Here is a 21,051-nt window from a genome sequence, read left to right on the forward strand (position 1 = left end):
TTTATTCTAAATTGTATGAAAAAGCATATGTGTAAAGTTTAAGGAAAAAAGAGAAAGAAAAATTTCTAAGCTTAGAATGGGATTACTAAAATTAAAAATTTAATTTCTAAATGTCCACAATAGCTTTTAAATTTCCAGTTAATAATCATGTTTTTTAAAAATTCCACTAACCTAGAGATTCATTACAATCATTCTTGAAGTTAAAAAATGGTTTTAAAAACATTTGATGCTTTGATCTAAGTATCTAGAAATTGCTCTTTTGCCCTATATAGAAAGTAGCTCACATGAAAGACAGATGTGCCTTAGCCAACAATTATATACTTCACAAACCCAATTGAAGAGAAAATATTTTGATTAAAAACTTACATTAACTTATTTTACTATATAAACACACAACTCCCCATACGTGCACATGCATGTGCTCATGCATACACACACCATCCAAGATTTTCATAAAAATATCCTTTTATGTAATTATTCATCAAGCAAAAATTAGAGCCAAGCACAGTCTGTGCACTGGAAGATGCATCAGTGAAAAAAAAGTCAAAACTGCTGGCCCTTTCATAACCTTTATTGGGAGGTAAAAGATCAAAGAAATATAACAGATATGTAATTTACACAGTGTTGTATATTAGAATGTGACTAGCTCTTTGGAGAACAAGTAGAGCATTGTAAGGGAGAGGAGGCTGAGATCTCAAATAGGGTAGAGTATAGGCTCATGGAAAGAGGTGACATTTGAGCAATGGCCTGAAGGAGGTGAAAGATTCTATCTCATAAGATATCTACAAAGTGTTTCAGTCAATGCAAAGGTTCTGAGGCAGATGGTGTCTTCTGTGTTTGAGAAAAAGCAAGAGAGCCAGGGTGGCAGAAAATAGTAAAAGATGAAGTCAGAGAAGGCGGGCGGTATAGAGAACAGATTGTGGAAGGCCTCATGAGCCAGTGTAAAAACTTTTGATTTTGACTTTAGAAAAAACGAGGAAGCAGTGAAAGGTTCTGAGAAGAGACGTGATCTGGTTTTGTCTGCTAGGTCCCTCAGGCTGATGAGAACAGACCACAGGCAAGTAAGGGTGGCAGCAAGCAGAAATCATCCATAGAAACAATGAAGATGGGATGGACCAGGGCAGAAACACAACAGAAGTCAGGAGAAGTCAGATGCCAAATACATTTTGAAGATAATAAGATCCATTCATCTTTCGATGGGCACCGAGGCTCCTTCCACAGTTTGGCTATTGTGGACATGGCTGCTAGAAACATCGGGGTGCAGGTGCCCCGGCGTTTCATTGCATCTGAATCTTCGGGGTAAATCCCTAACAGTGCAATTGCTGGGTCGAGGGCAGGTCTATTTTTAATTCTTTGAGGAACCTCCACACAGTTTTCCAGAGTGGCTGCACCAGTTCACATTCCCACCAACAGTGTAAGAGTGTTCCCTTTTCTCCGCATCCTCTCCAACATTTGTTGTTTCCTGCCTTATTAATTTTCCCCATTCTCACTGGTGTGAGGTGGTATCTCATTGTGGTTTTGATTTGTATTTCCCTGATGGCAAGTGATGCGGAGCATTTTCTCATGTGCATGTTGGCCATGTCTATGTCTTCCTCTGTGAGATTTCTCTTCATGTCTTTTGCCCATTTCATGATTGGATTGTTTCTTTGCTGTTGAGTTTAATAAGTTCTTTATAGATTTTGGAAACTAGCCCTTTATCTGATATGTTATTTGCAAATATCTTCTCCCATTCTGTAGGTTGTCTTTGAGTTTTGTTGACTGTATCCTTTGCTGTGCAAAAGCTTCTTATCTTGATGAAGTCCCAATAGTTCATTTTTGCTTTTGTTTCTTTTGTTTTCGTGGATGTATCTTGCAAGAAGTTACTGTGGCCAAGTTCAAAAAGGGTGTTGCCTGTGTTCTCCTCTAGGATTTTGATGGAGTCTTGTCTCATATTTAAATCTTTCATCCATTTTGAGTTTATCTTTGTGTATGGTGCAAGAGAGTGGTCTAGTTTCATTCTTCTGCATGTGGATGACCAATTTTCCCAGCACCATTTATTGAAGAGACTGTCTTTCTTCCAGTGGATCGTCTTTCCTCCTTTGTCGAATATTAGTTGACCATAAAGTTCAGGGTCCATTTCTGGGTTCTCTATTCTGTTCCATTGGTCTATGTGTCTGTTTTTGTGCCAGTACCACACTGGAAGGAGCCTCGGTGCCCATCGAAAGATGAATGGATAAAGAAGATGTGGTTTATGTATACAATGGAATATTACTCAGCCATTAGAAACGACAAATACCCACCATTTGCTTCAACGTGGATGGAACTGGAGGGTATTATGCTGAGTGAAGTAAGTCAATCGGAGAAGGACAAACAGTGTATGTTCTCACTCATTTGGGGAATATGAATAATAGTGAAGGGGAATATAAGGGAAGGGAGAAGAAATGTGTGGGAGATATCAGAAAGGGAGACAGAACATAAAGACTTCTAACTCTGGGAAATGAACTAGGGGTGGTGGAAGGGGAGGAGGGCGGGGGGTGGGGGTGAATGGGTGACGGGCATGGAGGGGGACACTTGACAGGATGAGCACTGGGTGTTATTCTGTATGTTGGTAAATTGAACACCAATAAAAATTAATTTATTAAAAAAAAAAAGGAAATGAAGATAATAAGATTTGTTCAGAAATGTGAGGTAGAAGAGGAGTCAAGGATAAGCCTAACACTTCTGGACTGAGCAAATGGAAGGAGAGAGTTGTCATTAATAAAGAAGGAAAACGGGAGGATAGAGCAGATTTTACTATTTTCTATTTGGAGAGGGTAAGAAATTAAATTTGGACATATTATGTCTGATATGTCAAGTGGTGTTGTTGAGTAGGCAGCTGGATATACAAGTTGTAAGGTCAGGGGAGAATTACGAGCTGAAAGAATAGGGAGTAGTGAGCACTTACATTATATGTAAAACCAGAAGACTGCGTAAGATCACTAAGACAAATTGGTAGAGAATTCTAAGGAAAAAACAACCCCCTTTTTTGACATATGATTTTTTGAAAACATTTTACATATCTTAAACTTAAATATCACAAATGAACTTAAACTTATCCCCTAAATTATAAGATAGAAGAATTTCTAATAAGGTATTTTGTCTAACATTTATATACATGACTACTAACCTGCCTGTATCTTTATTATAATAGGATTTGTGCAACAGGTGTTAAATTTATTGTGTCTACTTAAATCAAACAAGGGAACAATAAGAAAAAATTTTAAAAAGAAAGTTTATTTTTTTTGGTTAAAATTTTATTGTACATACTTCAATGATCTAGAAATAAGGTAAGTCAATCACTTTGAATTTATTACTGAGAACAGATAAAGGTTTCATACTGTTACGATTCTATTAATATAAATACACTATTCTTGAAACAGTATGTGTAACTATAATAAAAGGTAATATACTAGTGGTACTAGCATTAGAAATTGCAATAAAGAACTTGCATACTTAACAGGTAAGGTAATAGTGGCATCTAGAAAGCATCTAGAAAGCATTAACAATGGGGGAATTCACTATTTTGTGGTGGAGGGGGGAATAGATTCTTTGAATGAAATTTAGTGAAATTTTTAAAAATTTCCAGGTAACTAATTTTTTAAAAAGTAGTTAAAGTTCATCTCCTACATGAGGCCACACCTTTAAGACTGGGGGGGGGGGTGTTATCTAATGCATAGAAACAAACAGAGAGTGAACAAAAGTTAAGAAATAGAGGAATGTGTTCTAAAAGAAATAGTCTCCAAAAAAAAAAAAAAAAGACCTTAATGAAAGAGACAAGTGAGTTCAAAATATCAGTCATAATGATGCTCACCAAGGTCAGCAAAACAATGTATGAACAAAGTGAGAATTTCAACAAATAGAAAATATAAGGAAGTGCCAAGTAGAAATCACAGAGCTGCAGAGTATATAATAAATGAACTGAAAAAATATAATAGATGGGTTCTATAGCAGACCAGGTGAAGCAGAAGAAAGGATCAGTGAACTCAAAAGACCGGGCAGATTTCATTCAATCAGAGCAGCAAAAAGTAAAAGAATGAAGATGGCTAGAAGGACTAAAGGACAATACCAAGAGCAAATCAATATTTGCATTATAGGGGTCCCAGAAGGAAAAGAGCAAGAAAGGGGCAGAAAACTTATCTGAAGAAACAATGGCTGAAATTTTCCCTAATATGGGGAAGGAAGCAGACGTGAAGATCTGGGATACCAAGTTTCAAATACAATTAACTCAATGAGACCCAATGGAATAATACGAAGCAATACAAAAGGAAGAAATCTTACAATGTGCAACACTGTGGATGGACCCTGAGGGCATTATGCTAAGTAAGACAGAGAAAGGCAAATACCATGTGATCTCACTTACCTGCAAAATAAAAAAACAAACACAAAACCAAAAACCCCTCAGAGACAACAGAGAATATATTAGTGGTTGCTGGAGGTGGGTGGGTGGTGGAGGGATGGATGAGTGAAGGGGGTCAAAAGGTATAAACTTCCAGTTATAAAATAAGCCCTGGGGATGTACTATCCAGCATGGTGTCTAGAGTTCATACTGTATCGCGTATCTGAAAATTCCTAAAAGAGTAGATCTTAAAAGTTCACAAGAAAAAAAGCTATAACTGTGCGGTGATGGATATAAACTAGACTTATTGTGACCATTTCACAATATATAAAATATCAAATCATTAGGTCGTACACTGGAACCCCATTTCATCAATTATATCTCAATAAAAAAATAAGTTAACAGGTAAAAACAAATATATAGAGTTAATGGTAATAGTGTAAGATTTTGTAATTAGATAAAACAAGGTTCTGTGTCTGCATCTTACATGCTGTGTAATCATGGGTATGTTATTCAACCTTTCGGGGTTCCAAATTCATCAGAAAGAATTTCCAACTTTGTAAAGTATTGTGAAAATTATGCAGTGTGCAATGCAGACATTTGCAGTGTCCGGCTATTCACAAATCCCATGAGTCATAAGTAGTCATACCTGCAAGAATTCTGCACCTCTTGGGGCACAGCTCACTGGACTGGGCTCAGTGAACCCTTGACCAAACCTGAGGAACTGGGACCCAAAGTCTGAGTTTCTCTCTGCATGCCTGCCTGGAAATGAACTACAGAGCTTAAGGGCTATGGGGCAGCTATACTCTGCCATGTGAAATAAAGATTAAAGGAAGTCGGTCTGCAGAGAACAGAATGAAACACTGCAATGAGAGAAGCAACAAAGCCTCTTCTTTTTTTTTTTAAGCTTCTTCCTTCTTGAAGCCAGGTTTTACACCCACTCATTAGTTCTACAGTATCTCTGCATTCTTATAACACAGTAGATCCCTACTATTTTTGCTTAGGCTAAAAAAAGCCTAAATGACTTTTACCTGGTACAAAATATTAAATATCTTACAATTTTGTCAACTGTACTTCAATAAAGCTAGGAAAAGGGACATCTGGATGGCTCAGCAGTTGAGTGTCTGCCTTAGGCTCAGGGCGTGATCCAAGGGTATGGAAATAGATTCCACATCGGGCTCCCTGCAGGAAGCCCGCTTCTCCCTCTGCCTATGTCTCTGTCTCTTTTTCTGTGTCTCTCATGAATAAATAAATAAAATCTTCAAAAAAAAAAGCTGGAAATATATTAAGAGCCCATTCCAAATTCAGCATTGTGGGCAAAGGTTTTTGGTCTGTTTTGTTCACTAGTTATCCCCCCAAACAGTTCCTGGCCCATGGTAGAAACTCAGTTAATGGTTACTGAATGAAAAAGTAACTAAAACCTAATTTAGTTTTTAAGTAAAAGATTAAGTTCATTCATTCAAAAATAGTTACTGGGCATCTTTTATACACAAAGCACTGTGCTAAGTGCTGGACTGGAGCCTAGTGCAGTACAAAACTCTTAAATGTATCAGAAAACAAAACCAGGCATTTTATTTAATCTCAAGTAGCTAATAATACTACCATTCTGTAGAGTGTAATGTACTAAAAAATTTCACTTTGGAGACAATATTTCCAAATTCTACTTCTAGGCAACAGAATACAAAGTGCTTTCCATAAGACTAGTTTTCTGACATGCTTCAGTTTAAGTACCTTTCACCCTAGGAGAAGACACTTAAAAACAAATCTTTCCCCTAAGGCTTATACAAGGAAGAAATCAGACTACCACTCCTCTGATGCATTTTTGCCTCTCTTGGGATTTTTCACTTTGAAGCAGCTAGAAGCAATGCCAAGGGCATAAACTCTGAGGTCGGACATGAATTAGGATCTGAGCTGAGACCTTAGGCACCTCTTTTTAACTCTTGGCTACTTCATATATAAAAAGACACTATCCTACCTTGTAAGCTTACTATTGAGATTTAGAAGTAATATAATCAGAAAGCACAGCTCCTGTAACATGTAGTATCATCATCAACAGCATCATCAGTAATACCTCTGCACTTAACAGGAGCTCCATTTCTCACTTTAGCCGAAGTGTGGAGAAATATTAAATCCCTTTTCCTCCTTTCTGCATATTAATAAAAAGAATTTCAAAATATTTGTAAAAACTAAGATTAAAAAATAAGGAATATGTAAACACCATAAAAATTGCTATTTTTTATGTTTCTGTTTGTAATAATCTGAAACACTGTACAGCACAAATTCCTTTACGTTAACTATCACCTTACTACCTGATATAATTTTAAAAACAAATCTGCCTGAGAATTCTGTCTCCAGCAAGACAGCATGAGGAGCCTCTCAGACCCACTCCTTAGTGAAAATTATAGAAGAGCACATTTAAAGTTTCCATAAATGGTCCTAAGAGTAAATAGAAAATGAATAAACATATATTCAAGAAAATCTACTAAAAGTAAGAACAGCAAAGTATCTGAAACAAAATCCACTCCATCTTTACACTCTCATAGCTCAGTAAGATGAGGATTCCACTTCACACTGGGACAACCAATAACACAGGGCTCCCTCTCCCCCCAGCTCCCAGTTGTAAAGCTATCTTCCCAGGAAGGGCAGGACACCAGCATTTCTCATCCTGCCCTCAGCTACCCTGCACCTGAGTCTATGTTTCAGGCAAGGACAGCCAAAAGATGGAGCCCCCTTCTACCTAGGCCCCTTCATGGGATGGAGGCTTTACCTTGGGTACAGCACAACAGAGACTACTGGGGACCTGACAGCCCTTGCCCTGGCTTCTGTGGTAGGGGTTCCACATGGGGAGAAGCAAGCCAAGATCTAGAGCCACTGGCCCACTCTCCTTCCACTGAATGTTTACTTTCTAGAGAGTCACTCAGGAGTCTGAGACTGTTCCTACCTGCACTGACCTGGCTCAAAGATTTTGCCCCGGGAGAAGCAAGTCACAGAACAGAGAGCTCTAGATGTCTCTCTAAAGGAAATGAATTCATTTGCAATAGACTGTGAAGTTCAAGCCTTATGGTACTCTCAAAAGCAATAGAGGTCTATCAAAAGACCATCAACATTTTTCACAGAGCTGGAACAAACAATCCTAAAATTGGTATGGAACCAGAAAGACCCCGAATAGCCAAAGCAATGTGGAAAAAGAAAGCCAAATCTGGTGGTATCCCAGGTCTGGACTTCAAGCTCTATTACAGAGCTGTAATCATCAAGACAGTGTGGTACCGGCACGAAAACAGACACAAAGATCAACGGAACAGAACAGAGAATCCAGAAATGGACCCTCAACTCTATGGTCAACTAATCTTTGACAAAGCAGGAAAGAATATCTAAAGTAAGAAAGAAAGTCTCTTTAACAAATAGTACTGGGAAAATTGGACAGCTACATGTAGAGGAATGAAACTGGACCACTTTCTTACATCATATACAAAAATAAAATCAAAATGGATGAAGGACCTAAATGTAAGACAGGAATCCATCAAAATCCTAGAGAACACAGGCAGCAACCTCTTGACTTCAGCTGCAGCAACTTCTTGCTAGACATATCTCCAATGGCAAGAGAAACAAAAGCAAAAATGAACCACTGGGACTTCACAAGATAAAAAGCTTTTGCACAGCAAAGGAAACAGTGGACAAAACCCAAAGGCAATCGAAAGAATGGGAGAAGATATCTGCAAATCTCTTATCAGATAAAGGGCTATCCAAAATCTATTAAGAACTTATCAAACTTAAAACCCAAAGAACAAATAATCTAATCAAGAAGTGGGCAGAAGACATGAATAGAGATTTCTCCAAAGATGACATACAAATGGCCAACAGACACATGAAAAGATGGTCAGCATCACTTGGCATCAAGGAAATGCAAATCAAAACCACAATGAGATACCACCTCACATCAGTCGAAGTGGCTAAAATAACAAGACAGGAAACAACAAACGTTGGAGAGGATGTGGAGAAAGGGGAGCCCTCTTACACTACTGGTGGGAATGGAAGCTGGTGCAGCCACTCTGGAAAACAGTATGGAGGTTCCTCAAAAAGTTGAAAATAGAATTACCCTAAAACCCAGCAATTGCACTACTAGGGATTTACTCCAAAGATACAAATGTAGTGATCTGAAGGTGTACCTGCAACCCAATGCTTATAGCAGCAATGTCCAAAATAGCCAAACTATGGAAAGGGCCCAGATGTCTACCAACAGATGAACGGATAGAAAAGATGTGGTAAATATATATATAGAGAGATAGACAGACAGTGGAGTACTACCTCAGGTGGATGAAACTAGAGGATATTATGCTAAGAGAAATAAGTCACACAGAGAAAGTTATAATGGGATTGCATATGTGGAACTTAAGAAACAAAACAGAGGATCATAGGGACGAGAAGAAAAAATAAACCAAGATGAAATCAGAGGGAGACAAATTATAAGAAACTCTTAATCACAGGAAACAAAATGAAGTTTTCTGGAGGGGAGGGGAGTGGAGGGGATGGGGTAACTAGGTGATGGACATTAAGGAGGGCACATGATTTAATGAGCACGGGGCATTATATAAGACTGATGGCCTCTCTACCTCTGGAACTAACATATGCTAATTAAATTGAATTTAAATAAAAAATTTAAATAAATGTATACTTTATAAAAAACAAAAAGCAAAACAGTAGAGGTTGTGAAAAAAGCAGTCATGAAGAAAGTTAGATTTATTGAAGGTATAGGCTAAACTACTGGCTGGCTAGATTCCTAGAAAGAAAAAGTGAAAGAGATTCCCAAGAAAAGTACTCTTAGGAACAGAAAAAAAAAAAATCTTAAATATTAACCTAAGGAGTTTTTCCTTCAGAGAAATCACAACACATCAGTCTGTGAAGCAGTTTATACCACAGGGCATCATTGAAAGCAACAGATTAATCAGCTGGCAATTAATGGAGCTGTTGGTGTGGTCAAGGGTCACAAAAGACCACATACTACATTTATATGAGATGTCTAGAATAGGCAAATGTGTAGAGACAAGAAGTAGATTAGTAATTGCTTACAGACAGGGGAGAGAACAGGTTTTAAGGAAGTGCTATAGCTAAAGGGTAAGGGGTTTATGAGGTGACAAAAAAGGTTCCAGAACTGACTGTGGTCTTAGTTCCATTTATCCGAGCATACTAAAAATTACTGAATCGTACACTTTTAAATGGGTAAATTGCAGGGTATGTGAATTATATCTCAATAAAGCTGTTATTTAAAAATCAGCACAATGTAAAACAATTTAAATATACTATGAATTCATCCAGGTTTCTCAGAAGTATCCCTTTCTCCTTTTTTTCTCTTTAATCTTTAAGTCTTCCCAGTCAATTCCCACTTTTGGTGAATAAGCCCCCTGAGGACATGACATTTCCTAATGGCTCCAGAATGAGAATACTTCCAGGCTAAGGATGAACTACGTGGAGAAATTGTTTAAATCAATTTATTTAGGTTAAAGAAAAGTTAAATTGTACTTATAAGACATTCTGCTGGCTGATGTTTCATTTTCCCACTATTCTACTGAGAAAACCTGCCGGATGAAGGCTTTAAGAGACACTTGATCAAAATTGGAATCAAATCTTAAAACACTCTTGGAGTATTATAAATAGGATAGATTGCTAAGTTTTGAGATAGAAAGTCTCAAATCATGTCTTTAAAAGCGAACAGTCTTAATGACATTTCAGCTCATTGTGTATTTTATGACATTATGATCACTTGCTGATGTCAACTTATAAAAGCCATTTAAATGCAAAAGTTCTTTCAATAAGGAAACAATTTTAATATGTTAGGGAAAGTGAGTGCACCTAATATACTTTTTTACTCTGTATCTCCTTTGTCAAAAGCTTATAATGGTTACATACAATGATAACAGCTCACTGGAAACAGCATTAGGTAGCTGAAATATGCATTTAAGAAATAAATAGGAAGGAAGGCAATGCCCAATGAAGAACTCATTCACATTCTGATTGAAGTCACATTTATGTAAATGATGGGAAATATTCTATAGCAAAATGTCTTTTTATATTATATGTTGACAGAAGAAAAACCTGTAGAAGCAGCAGCTAGTTTAGCTATACTGGTTTCATAAATGTAAACAAAGGCATTATTTCTAAAGGATCAATGAACAAACAAATTATTCATGCCAGTTAATAATATCATCTTGTCAGGTGAACAAAATAGTAGATAAATCTGGTTTTTTTTAGCACTGAACTCAATTTCAAAATCAGTGTATACTTTTACATGAAGTACTACTTTTCTATATTCAACAACAAATAGAACATAACAAGTAGAAGACTCTTCAACTTTCAAAGTTGTAAACCAACAAATCTGCCCCTGACCTAAATCGGGTATGTATTGATTGGACTTCTGTTTACAAGGGTAGTAAACCACAGGTATTTTAAATATAGCATTTTCACTCTGGAACAATGCCTTATTTTTATCTCCTATAAATTGGACATGGCAAGGGATTGTTTTTCTTATGCCATAAAATTTAAACTAGGAATAATAACCTCCTTATACCCAGGGCAACGCAATACTCCAAAAGTCAACCAAATGAACTTTGGACAAATCTGGTCTTCTCAATAGTTTGCAGGGACATAAAGAAGCAGTGATAATTCTAATAATACTATGTTTGTTCTGTTAAACTTTCTAAAATGGAACAGCTTTCTGGTATTGTAGAGGAGCAAAGAACATGCAAACTGGAATAGCAGTGAAATTTTAATAAATTCGATACTTTTGTACTGATATCTAAAATCATTCTTTTCATGTGACAAAGAGTGGAAAACTCTCTGCTATCACTCATTATAGTATTTTGTGTTGTTTTGGCTATGCAAAGGAATTTGAAGCTGTAACACATAGAAAGGCCATCATAATCTGCATAGTTAAGGAAGGCTGGCCATTCCTTATGAAAGTAGATGGAGGAAAAAACTAGGTACTTTAAATAATCAGCAATTGAAGGGAACTGCTCTATTATGTGCATCAACTTGATATTAAGCCCATTAACTATACTACAAAGCAACAAGAATGCTTTTCAACCCAAAGTGTTCTCTTTAGGATTCTCTGTGGTTTCCAATGCTAGGGAAATAATTAGTATCCGCTTTTTTTAGAACAGGCAATATTTTCAGATGTTTACAGAGTACTCATATTTCATATTCTCCACAAATGACCAAATAAAAAATCTAGCTTTTTAAACTGTGAAAGGCCAGAAAATAAAAGGTTTTAACAATGAACATTAAGCAAAAAATTTTCTTATTTTAGGCATATTTGTCTCCATCCATAATTTTCTATTCAAATAATATCTTGATAAATATACCTAAGTTGGCCAGTTATCAACATTTGCTATCTGCTGTTAGCAAACTATATACTAGATGTATACTTAGATAGATGGGTCAGAATGACTTAAGAGACCCATTGCTTCAAAACATAAGACAATAGCATTAATGATTTTAATTTGAAATTTTAATTTGAAATGTCTACTCAAGCATTTTAAGATCAAAGAATAGAATGGCATATAAATTACATATTCTTGTACATATTTATCTATGGTCATGACATATTCAAGTGTGACTAAAAGACATGGTTGGTGTGTAAGAGTAAATTGTATTAAGATGCCACCATAAATAAGAAAAGAGCACATTTCAATTAATACAAATATATCCTGAAAATTTATAATGTGAGACAGTATGTGATAAATTAATACAACCTTACAAGTCTTATCCACCCAAAATTTCAGTGCCAAAGGAAAATACTGATTGTCCTTAATTTGGATTGAGATTAACTTTTATTTGAATGATTTTTCAGAAAATGTTACCAAGTGAACTATAAATTCCTTTTATTATGGTCTATAATAAATCAGTTAATAATGGCTGAGGGAACTTAACCATTTTGTGATTCAAATGGCTTGTAGAACAACTGAAGTTACATCTACAGGACTACAGATTACAGAGTATAATCTGCGTGAAACAATATAGCAGACCCACACACTTGCTGAACTGGCCTAATGTTTAATTAAAATGATAAATCACTTAATATGGCCAAAAGACAAAGCGAAGACTGTCTATAATTCTGACACTTAAGCCATTTATCTTTTTTATTTTTTACTTCCATTATTAAGAAGCAAAGAAATAGAAGGTATAAAAATAAAACTATTCAGCAAAATATGTCCAATGGCTTTCCATCATACACAGAATAAAATACAAAGACATCTACCCCTATGTGATCTAGCCCTAGGCTACTTTCATCATCACCTTCACCACTACCTCACAATCATGCACTTTAGACTAGTAGTCTTCTTGCTGGTCTTGAGTACACCAAGCACCTTCAGGGCATTGGTGGCTCTCTCTGCCTAGAATGCCCTTCCCTTGGTTATCTTCATCCAGATCTCTGTTCAAATGTTACTTTTTCAGGAAGAACTTCATGACCACTGTACCTAATGCAGCACTGTCATTGCTCTCTAGCCTACTTTTTAAACAGTATGTATTATTCCTTGACATATTATTTTTATTTTGTACATCTCACCCCACTAGAATGGCTAAAGACTTGCTTTGTTCACTGATGAATTCCCAGTGCCAAAAATAGTGCCTGGCACACATGCAGATGCTCAGTAAGTATCTGGCAAATTAATAAAAAAATGAAAATACATTTAATCCACAAATTGTGGTTGTGCATTTATGAGTCAGACACTCTAAGTTCTAGATATGCATATGATCTACCATAGTCTCTCCTCTCAAGAGACTAAGCAGGAAATAAAACACAAATATGTAAAAAAAAAACCCACAAATATGTAAGCAACATATTATACTTGGATAATATACAAAGAATAACATATAGAATTATTAGGAGGAAAAGAAGTGTTGGCTAGTCACAATGGACTAAAAACAGTTCACTGTCTTTAATAAGTAGATCACTGATGACCTTAATCAAATGTGTTCTCAGTAGACTACATCTAGTTAAAAACAAGCAAAGTAAAGAGTATTCTTCAAGATTTTTTGAAAAATTTTTAAAGATTTTATTTATTCATGAGACAGAGAGAGAGAGAGAGGCAGAGACATAAGCAGAGGGAGAAGCAGGCTCCTTACAGGGAGCCTGATGTGGGACTCGATCCCTGAACCTGGGATACATGCCCTGAACCAAAGGCAGAAGCTCAACTGCTAAACCACCCAGGCATCCCTTTTTTGAAACACTGATCTACCAAATAGGATTTTCATTCTAAAAAAGTGAAAGATTAGTATTAAAGAATTTGTAACTTCACATCAAGTGCTATTAATCTTTTCATATAAATACATATATGCTTTGGTATTGTTTAGGTTATATAGCTATTAAGAGTAAGTCAGCATACAGCTAAATTAAAATATGCTGTATTAAATTAAAATACAAAACATTCCTTACCTGAATTTCTAAAATCATTCTTTCAATCTCATCTTGTTGGCTGTCTATTATCTAAAACACAGGAAATATATCAGTGTGAATCAAAATTTTTTCCATTGCTTTTTAAAACTACCAATATTTCAAGAAAACAAAAGTATAGAAAATAATAAATTTATGTTTTAAAAATCAGAGTGATTTTTTTTTTTTTGTTTTGTTTGTTTGTTACAAAAGTATTCATACCAAGTATCCTTTAAATAGACATATGACTTGGCTCACATATACATAAAACTGCAAAAGTCTTCCTCTAGTTTTGGGCAAAACTCTATGCAATTTATAAAAATAACTTTGAAACAGACAATGAATAATTTAGGAAAGAAAAGACAGCCTTTTGTTTTGCTAAGAAGTAATATAATTACCTTAGTTTGGCTTTTACAGAAATTTAAATTATTTAAATTTACTTAAATTGTCATTTTCTTTTCAAATAAAAAGATTAAAGCTATTAGCAAAAATATAAAATAATAGCTACAACTTACGTATCTATACACACATATCCAACATAATACAGATTTCACATTTATCATCAAAGACATGAACTGACCTTACTAGCATTCTCATTTTGTTCCCTCAGGTTATCATTTTCATTCTGAAGCTGTTTTGCATCTAACATGGGAAGGCGAATTCCATCTTCAAGGCATCTTTCTACTTTTTGCTGCAAGCTGTAGGTTTTAGAAAGACAATTACATAAAGAAAATCCACTCTGTATGCTGATTCTGGGAGATAACTTCAACATGAATGAAGTCTCCTCTTAGGGTTGGTAATATTTTTTAATCAAGCAATAATCAAGACCTACAGCCTATATATGAATATGCCTGAGTACCTATATTTCATACAAGTAAGAAATATAATGAAGCTGATCAACTTTTCAGAAATGGCAGATTTGAGATCAGAATCAATAATTTTTAGTGTGTGACTAATTCATTAGGCCATAATGAAGTTCCTCATGACCCTAATCTGAGCTCTGCAATCTAAATCCTGTTTCTTTCCCTCTCTCCCAAAAGCAAAGTTCCTTGATTACAATTACTGTGTTAGGGGGCCTAAGAATATGGAAACACGTCTTTTACCTTCGTTTTGAGCTCAGCAAAAGTTTGTTTATAAGGATAGCTGTAGAATTACATTTCTCCTTTATTAGTAAGAGCAGCCATCTATTTACTAGTTGGCCTAATAGTTTCACATGCTATTCATGGCACAGAGTTGTAGGCAGAAGAAGAAACAACAAAAGGAAGCCCTTCTGGTACATTAAGAATAGTCATGGTTTTCTTAACTATATAACATAGTTCTCTAGGTTTTTCAGGAATCTAGTATTAATTTTCCAGCTTAAAGATATTACCTAATGTACTAACAAGTGATACTCCCTATCATTCTAACTGTATTAATTTAAAACAGAAAAGTACTATGAAGCAAGATATGTAAGTAAACTTGGAAGACACTTGGCACAACGGCCACACCTACTGCTCTGCAGTAAGGTAAAATGGGAGCCAATTTACCTCTAATATATCACAGTAAGGGTGCAGCTTGAGTATCTGACTGCCTCTCTTTATTATCTAGAATTTATACTTACTTTTGGCAAAGCAATGAAACTGTGCTAATTCTTTCAGTTTTCAACTGGTTGGGTTTTTTTTGGTGGGGGCAGATTTTAACTATTCTCATCTAAAACGTTTGATAAGATATCAGGATGTTGCATTAAGATGTCAAATCACAGGCAAAACAACCTGTTTCAATGACATAATACTTAATGGTTCTTAAGAGTATATCTTTAAGATAACACTACAGTAGTAACTATAAATTAATGTATTTTAAGTGAAATGTTTATGAAAAATATAAATAATAAAAGCAGGCATAAAAAATACTGAAGATTTTCTTACCTCTGAACTGTAGTTACCAACTCCTTTTCTTTCTTTTTCTGGCATATTAGCTGTGCCTCCTTTTCTTGACACTGTTTTTTGATCTCTTCAAGCTTTTTTTCCATATCTAGGAGAGTCTCTTGCAAATTCTTATTTTTTTCTTCTAGAACCTGAAGCTAAGGAGAAAAATTCATAACACACAAAATATTAAATGTGTTTCTACTAGGAACTGTTACAGTGTTCTTATTAACAAGCTTGTGGTTAAAATTACTCTATACTTTATCTATATCTAGAGTACTTAATAATACTTCATTTCCCCCTTTGTGTCTCAAGGGAGCTAGGAGAATGAGATTATGGAGAATAGGGTCAGAAATTTCTAGAAGACAAAGGCGCCTGGGTGGTGCAGTCAGTCAGACGTCTGACTCTTGGTTTCAGGTCAGGTCATGTCATGATCTCAGGAATCTGGGATTGACCCCCATATCAAGCTCTGCACTAATGTGGAATCTGGGTAAGATCCTCTTCTTCCTCTGCCCCCTCCCCCATGCTTGATGCTCTTGCTCTCCAAAATAAAGTCTTTAAAAAAAAAAAAAAGAAATTTCTACAAGACAGAGAAAGGTAAATGATCTCAGTTTGGGGGCATTTTTAAATTTTTATTTTTTAATAAATAAAAATGATAAAACAAGCATAACACAAAATTTATCATCTTTATTGCATTTAAAAGTACAATTCCATAGTGTTTAAGTACATTCATATTGTTGTTTAATCACAAGAACTCTTTTCATCTTGTAAAGCAAACTCTGTGCTCATTAACAATTTCCCTTTCAGCTGCACTGTCAGCCTCCAACAACCACACTCTCTCTGCTTCTATGAACTTGACTACTCTAAGTACCTCATAGAGTATTTACCTTTTAGGTTTGGCGTATATCATTTAGCACAATGTATGCAAGCTTATCCATGTTTCAAAATTCCATTCTTTTTTATATCTGAATTTTATGTATATGTGTCATTTTATCCATTCATCCATCAGTGGACACTTGGGTTGCCTTTAAATGTTATTATGAACGTATGTCATCTACAAACATCTGTTTGAGACTTTGCTCTCAATTCTTTTGGGTACATACCCAGGTGAATTGATGGTAATTTTTTTTAAAGATTTTATTTATTTATTTATTTATTTATTATGAGAGAGAGAGAGAGAGAGAGAGAGAGGTGATAAAGACACAGGCAGAGGGAGAAGCAGGCTCCATGCAGGGAGCCTGATGTGGGACTTGAGGACTTGATCCCGGGTTTCCAGGATCATGCCCTGGGCCAAAGGCAGGCGCTAAACCAATGAGCCACCCAGGAATCCCCAATGGTAATTTTTAAAGGAAATGTATGGCTTTCCACAGTGGCTGTACCACTTTATATTCCCATCAACAGTAGATAAGGATTTTAATGTCTCTACACTGTCACGAACACATGTTTTTCAAACTATAATTCTCTCTATTCCTACTCATACAAACCCCTGTGGTACTTCTTTAGTTCCTTCCTGACATTATCGTCTCTTAGTCTTACAATTTATAAATTAATATAGACAGAGAGTCCATTCTAGGCCTAGAGTCTGTACAATAATGACACTCCATGGATTAAACCAGTAATTCACAACTGAGAGTGATTTCTCCCCCTGCCCAAGAGATACTTGGAAATGTCTACAGTTCTGGTTTGGGGGAGGGAGGAGAGTAGGAGCAGCAGTGCTATCGGCATCTAGTAGGTAGAGGCAAGAATGCTGTGAAACATCCTTTAATGCACAGGACAGAATCCAGAACAAAAAATTTTCTATCCTTGAATGTCACAGTGCTGAGTTGAGAATTCCATGATGAGAAGAAGGGAGAAGACTGAAGAGTAGGTTTAACAGAGTAGGTTTTATAACCTACTAAGAGTAGGTTTTATAAGTAAGATTTCTAGAAGACAGGTTTCACCAAAATTGGTAGAAAGACTCTGTTGAGGCATCTCCTCAACACCTAAGAGTAGGTTTTATAAGTAAGATTTCTAGAAGACAGGTTTCACCAAAATTGGTAGAAAGACTCTGTTGAGGCATCAAGAAAGAAAAATTGTCAGAAGAGATCACAGGAGTGAATGAAGACCACAGACTAAGGTGTAAGAATTTGTGGAAAGGTCAAGAGAACATGAAGAAAAAAAGTATCTGGAAAAATTAAATAAATAAATAAATAAATAAATAAATAAAGAGAGGAGAGGAGAAGAAAAGAAAAGAAAAAAGAAAAGAAAGAAAAGAAAAGAAAAGAAAAGAAAGAAAAGAAAGAAAAGAAAAGAAAGGTCTTGAAGTCTCGTTGAGCCTTGATGGATCCCAGAGAATATTAGATTAAGTGAGAACTGTGGTGCACTCATGTGTGTAGGGGATGGGGCTGTCAGACTGGCTTCAAAACTACCTTTTAGAGTAGAATGTTAAGTAAGAAGTTAATATACAGCTTTCATAGGAAAGTAATCATATATTAATAAGAAAGACAAACTCACTCTTAAAGTTTCTAATTAAATTTAATCCTAAAAACAGCAATTAAACACATTTAACATAATTAGCCAAATATATAAAATTTTAAGTTATAAAAATTTTGAAATTTCTGGAGTCAACCTAAGAAAGCAGTATGTTTTCATGTCATTTAAAGATGAGCATTTTAGTTCTGTTACCTGTAGACTCTGACTCTGCACATCATCTAGAGTTGGAAGATCAGCCAGATACTTTTCCAAGGTCTCGATTCTTCTCTGCTTTTCTTTGTTTTGTTCGGATTCCTTCTGGCATTTCTTTTTCAAGCTACTGATATATCTATCTCTGGTTTTAAGCTAGAGAAAAAAATTATAAATCTTCAGGAGCTTTGTGGCATTACAAAATAATAATAACAAAACCAACAGTTCTACATTACAGCTAAGGCTACCACCAACTCAAATTAGATTCACTTTATTACATCAATTCTAAGTTCACATTTTTATAAATTTTCGTATCACTGAAGTCAAGAGTTTTTAAATTTTGTCTGCTTTTACAACCAATGGTATCCTATAAACTGCAGTCAGCCAGTTAGCAGTAATGATACAGTTTTCATTGCCTGTACATGTGCAAACTTGGTCAAAGCTATTCCTATCTGTGCCATTTCAACAGTGTGTATGTGCTACAATTATGTGCTGAATTTAAATGATGTTTAAAATACTTTAACAATGTTACATTATAGCTTGGTGTTGAAAAAAAGTTACTGAGTATCCAGAAAGACAAACAGAGCCACAGGGTATAATGTTAAAACCAGTAAAGCAAATATTCATCTCCAGACCTCAATTTCTTATTTCTTACAAAGCTATATCCAAATGTTTTATGTGAATTAAGAAAGGAAGATATCTAAAAGTATTTAAAGCTGTTCTGTTACTGATTTGCTAAGAAATTGCTTATCATGTACTCAAGAAATGCAATCAAAGCCAGGAGAATTTACCAAAATTACCAGATACTTGGGAAGAAATGAGAGCACTAGTGAGACCCATTCACACCTCAAGCCAAGACAACTGTTAAAGTATTATGTCATAATTGAATATGCAACATATTTTCTTTCTCAAAATTACATATAATGAAGGTGTGCTGCACCACTAATGTCATTTTAGGATTGATGGAATATGTTAATTGAACACCTACTATAGGATACATACACTATATGATTCCAGAAAATCCCACTTTGTGTAGGCTGAACCTCAGATTTTTATGTACTAATTTTTTCACCCTTCCAAATTTGAAAAATGTTATCTTTAAATTTCATATCATATATTCAAAGTTCTTTAATATTTCAGATCAATTATAAATAATATGTGTATACAGTTACCTAAAAAATAAACTTCAGACTCTATTTCACCTTAAATTTCCAGTCTTACAAAATTTAGAAACTTACAGGGTTCTAAAATATTTTTACAGCCTTTTCCCACATTCACCAGGGAAATAAGTGCCAATAATTAGTAGTATGACTTACTCTCCCCAATTTTATTAAAGCTAACACTCTGCACAGCCTCGTTTTTTTTTCATGCCTTATCCAATTCCCTTCAAATCCAATGTTTAACAACTTTTATTAAGAAAACTTTACTTAGAAAATCACATCTCCTTTCATTTATTCTATTCCATCAATAACATTAGGATCCATTTATTACATTGGGTAAGGACCAACACTGGTAAAACTGACAAATCCTTTTACTGGGGCTTTCTCAGGATTAAAGGCCAGTGTGCTGGTGTGACAATTTGTGATTGAACAGAACTCACAGACTGCTGACTTTGATAGTGATCTGAAAGACCACATAATACAATTTCTTTTTTCCTCTCATTTTCCCCCTTTTTTCACTAAAGTATAATTAACATAGTGTTATTTTATTTTCAGGTGTACAGTATAATAATTCAAGCACTCTATACATTATTCAGTGTTCAACAAAATAAGTGTACTCTTGATTCCCTCTATCTTTTTACCACTCCTCTCCCAGCTCCACATAGCCCCTCTGGTAACCACCAGTTTGTTTTCTGTATTTCAGACTCTGTTTTTTAATTTCTCTCCCTCATTGTTCATTTGTATTGTTTCTTAAATTCCACATATGAGTGAAATTATATGGTGTATGTTTTTCTCTGACTTATTTCACCTAGCATTATACTCCCTACATCCATCTGTGTTATTGTAAACAATAATATCTCCTTTTTTACAGCTGAGTAATATTCAGTAGTGTTTATATGTATCAAATCTTTATCCATTCATTTATCAGTAAACATTTGGGCTGCTTCCATATCTTGGCTATTGTAAACAGTGCTGCAATAAACACAGGACTGCATATATCTTTTTGAATTAGTGTTTTCATTTTCTTTGGGTAAATACCCAGTAGTGGAATTATTGGATCGTATAGTAATTCTATTTTTAAAGGAGCCTTCATACTATTTTCCACAGTGGCTATACCAATTTGCATTCCTATCAACAGTGCACAAACTTTTTTTTTTCTCCTCATCAACACTTGTTATTTCTTACATTTTTTTATTTTAGCTATTCTGAAGTGTAAGGTGATTATCTCATTATGGTTTTGATTTGAATTTCCCTGATGATTAGTGATACTTAGCAACTTTAAGTGTCTTGCAAATGATGTATTGAATAAGGAGTTAATATCCAAAATACATAAAGAACTTATACAATCAATACCAAAAAACAAATATGATTACAAACTAAGCAGAGGATGTGAACATTTTTCCAAAAAAGACATGCAATTAACTTTTTTGAATATGAGGTCCACAGCCCTTTAGTAACTTAACTGCAAGTCACTGACACAGAGATGAGATTTAGATATAAATCATCTGACTGAAAAGCCGATGTTCTTTCAATTCTTTCACACCACAC

At 35.1% G+C, this 21,051-nt stretch overlaps 1 protein-coding gene across 4 annotated transcripts in view; it reads right to left on the minus strand.

The window, feature by feature from the left end:
- CEP85L (centrosomal protein 85 like) overlaps positions 1 to 21,051 on the minus strand; it is a 176,919-nt gene that overhangs the window by 40,072 nt on the left and 115,796 nt on the right. For 3 of the 4 annotated variants that reach the window (XR_008662582.1, XM_055311341.1, XM_055311340.1), the window contains exons 7-10: positions 18,347 to 18,499; positions 15,686 to 15,840; positions 14,362 to 14,479; positions 13,785 to 13,835 (exon numbers count right to left, since the gene is read on the minus strand). Coding sequence is in view for 3 of the 4 variants with exons in the window: in XM_055311341.1 (XP_055167316.1) it covers positions 13,785 to 13,835; positions 14,362 to 14,479; positions 15,686 to 15,840; positions 18,347 to 18,499 (477 nt within the window). In the remaining variant the exon portion in view is untranslated. The remainder of the gene's footprint in view (positions 1 to 13,784; positions 13,836 to 14,361; positions 14,480 to 15,685; positions 15,841 to 18,346; positions 18,500 to 21,051) is intronic. The other variant, XM_055311342.1, reaches the window with a different exon arrangement.

This window comes from Nyctereutes procyonoides, unplaced genomic scaffold (genome assembly GCF_905146905.1).
Source record: "Nyctereutes procyonoides isolate TBG_1078 unplaced genomic scaffold, NYPRO_anot_genome, whole genome shotgun sequence".
Lineage (NCBI taxonomy): Eukaryota > Metazoa > Chordata > Mammalia > Carnivora > Canidae > Nyctereutes > Nyctereutes procyonoides.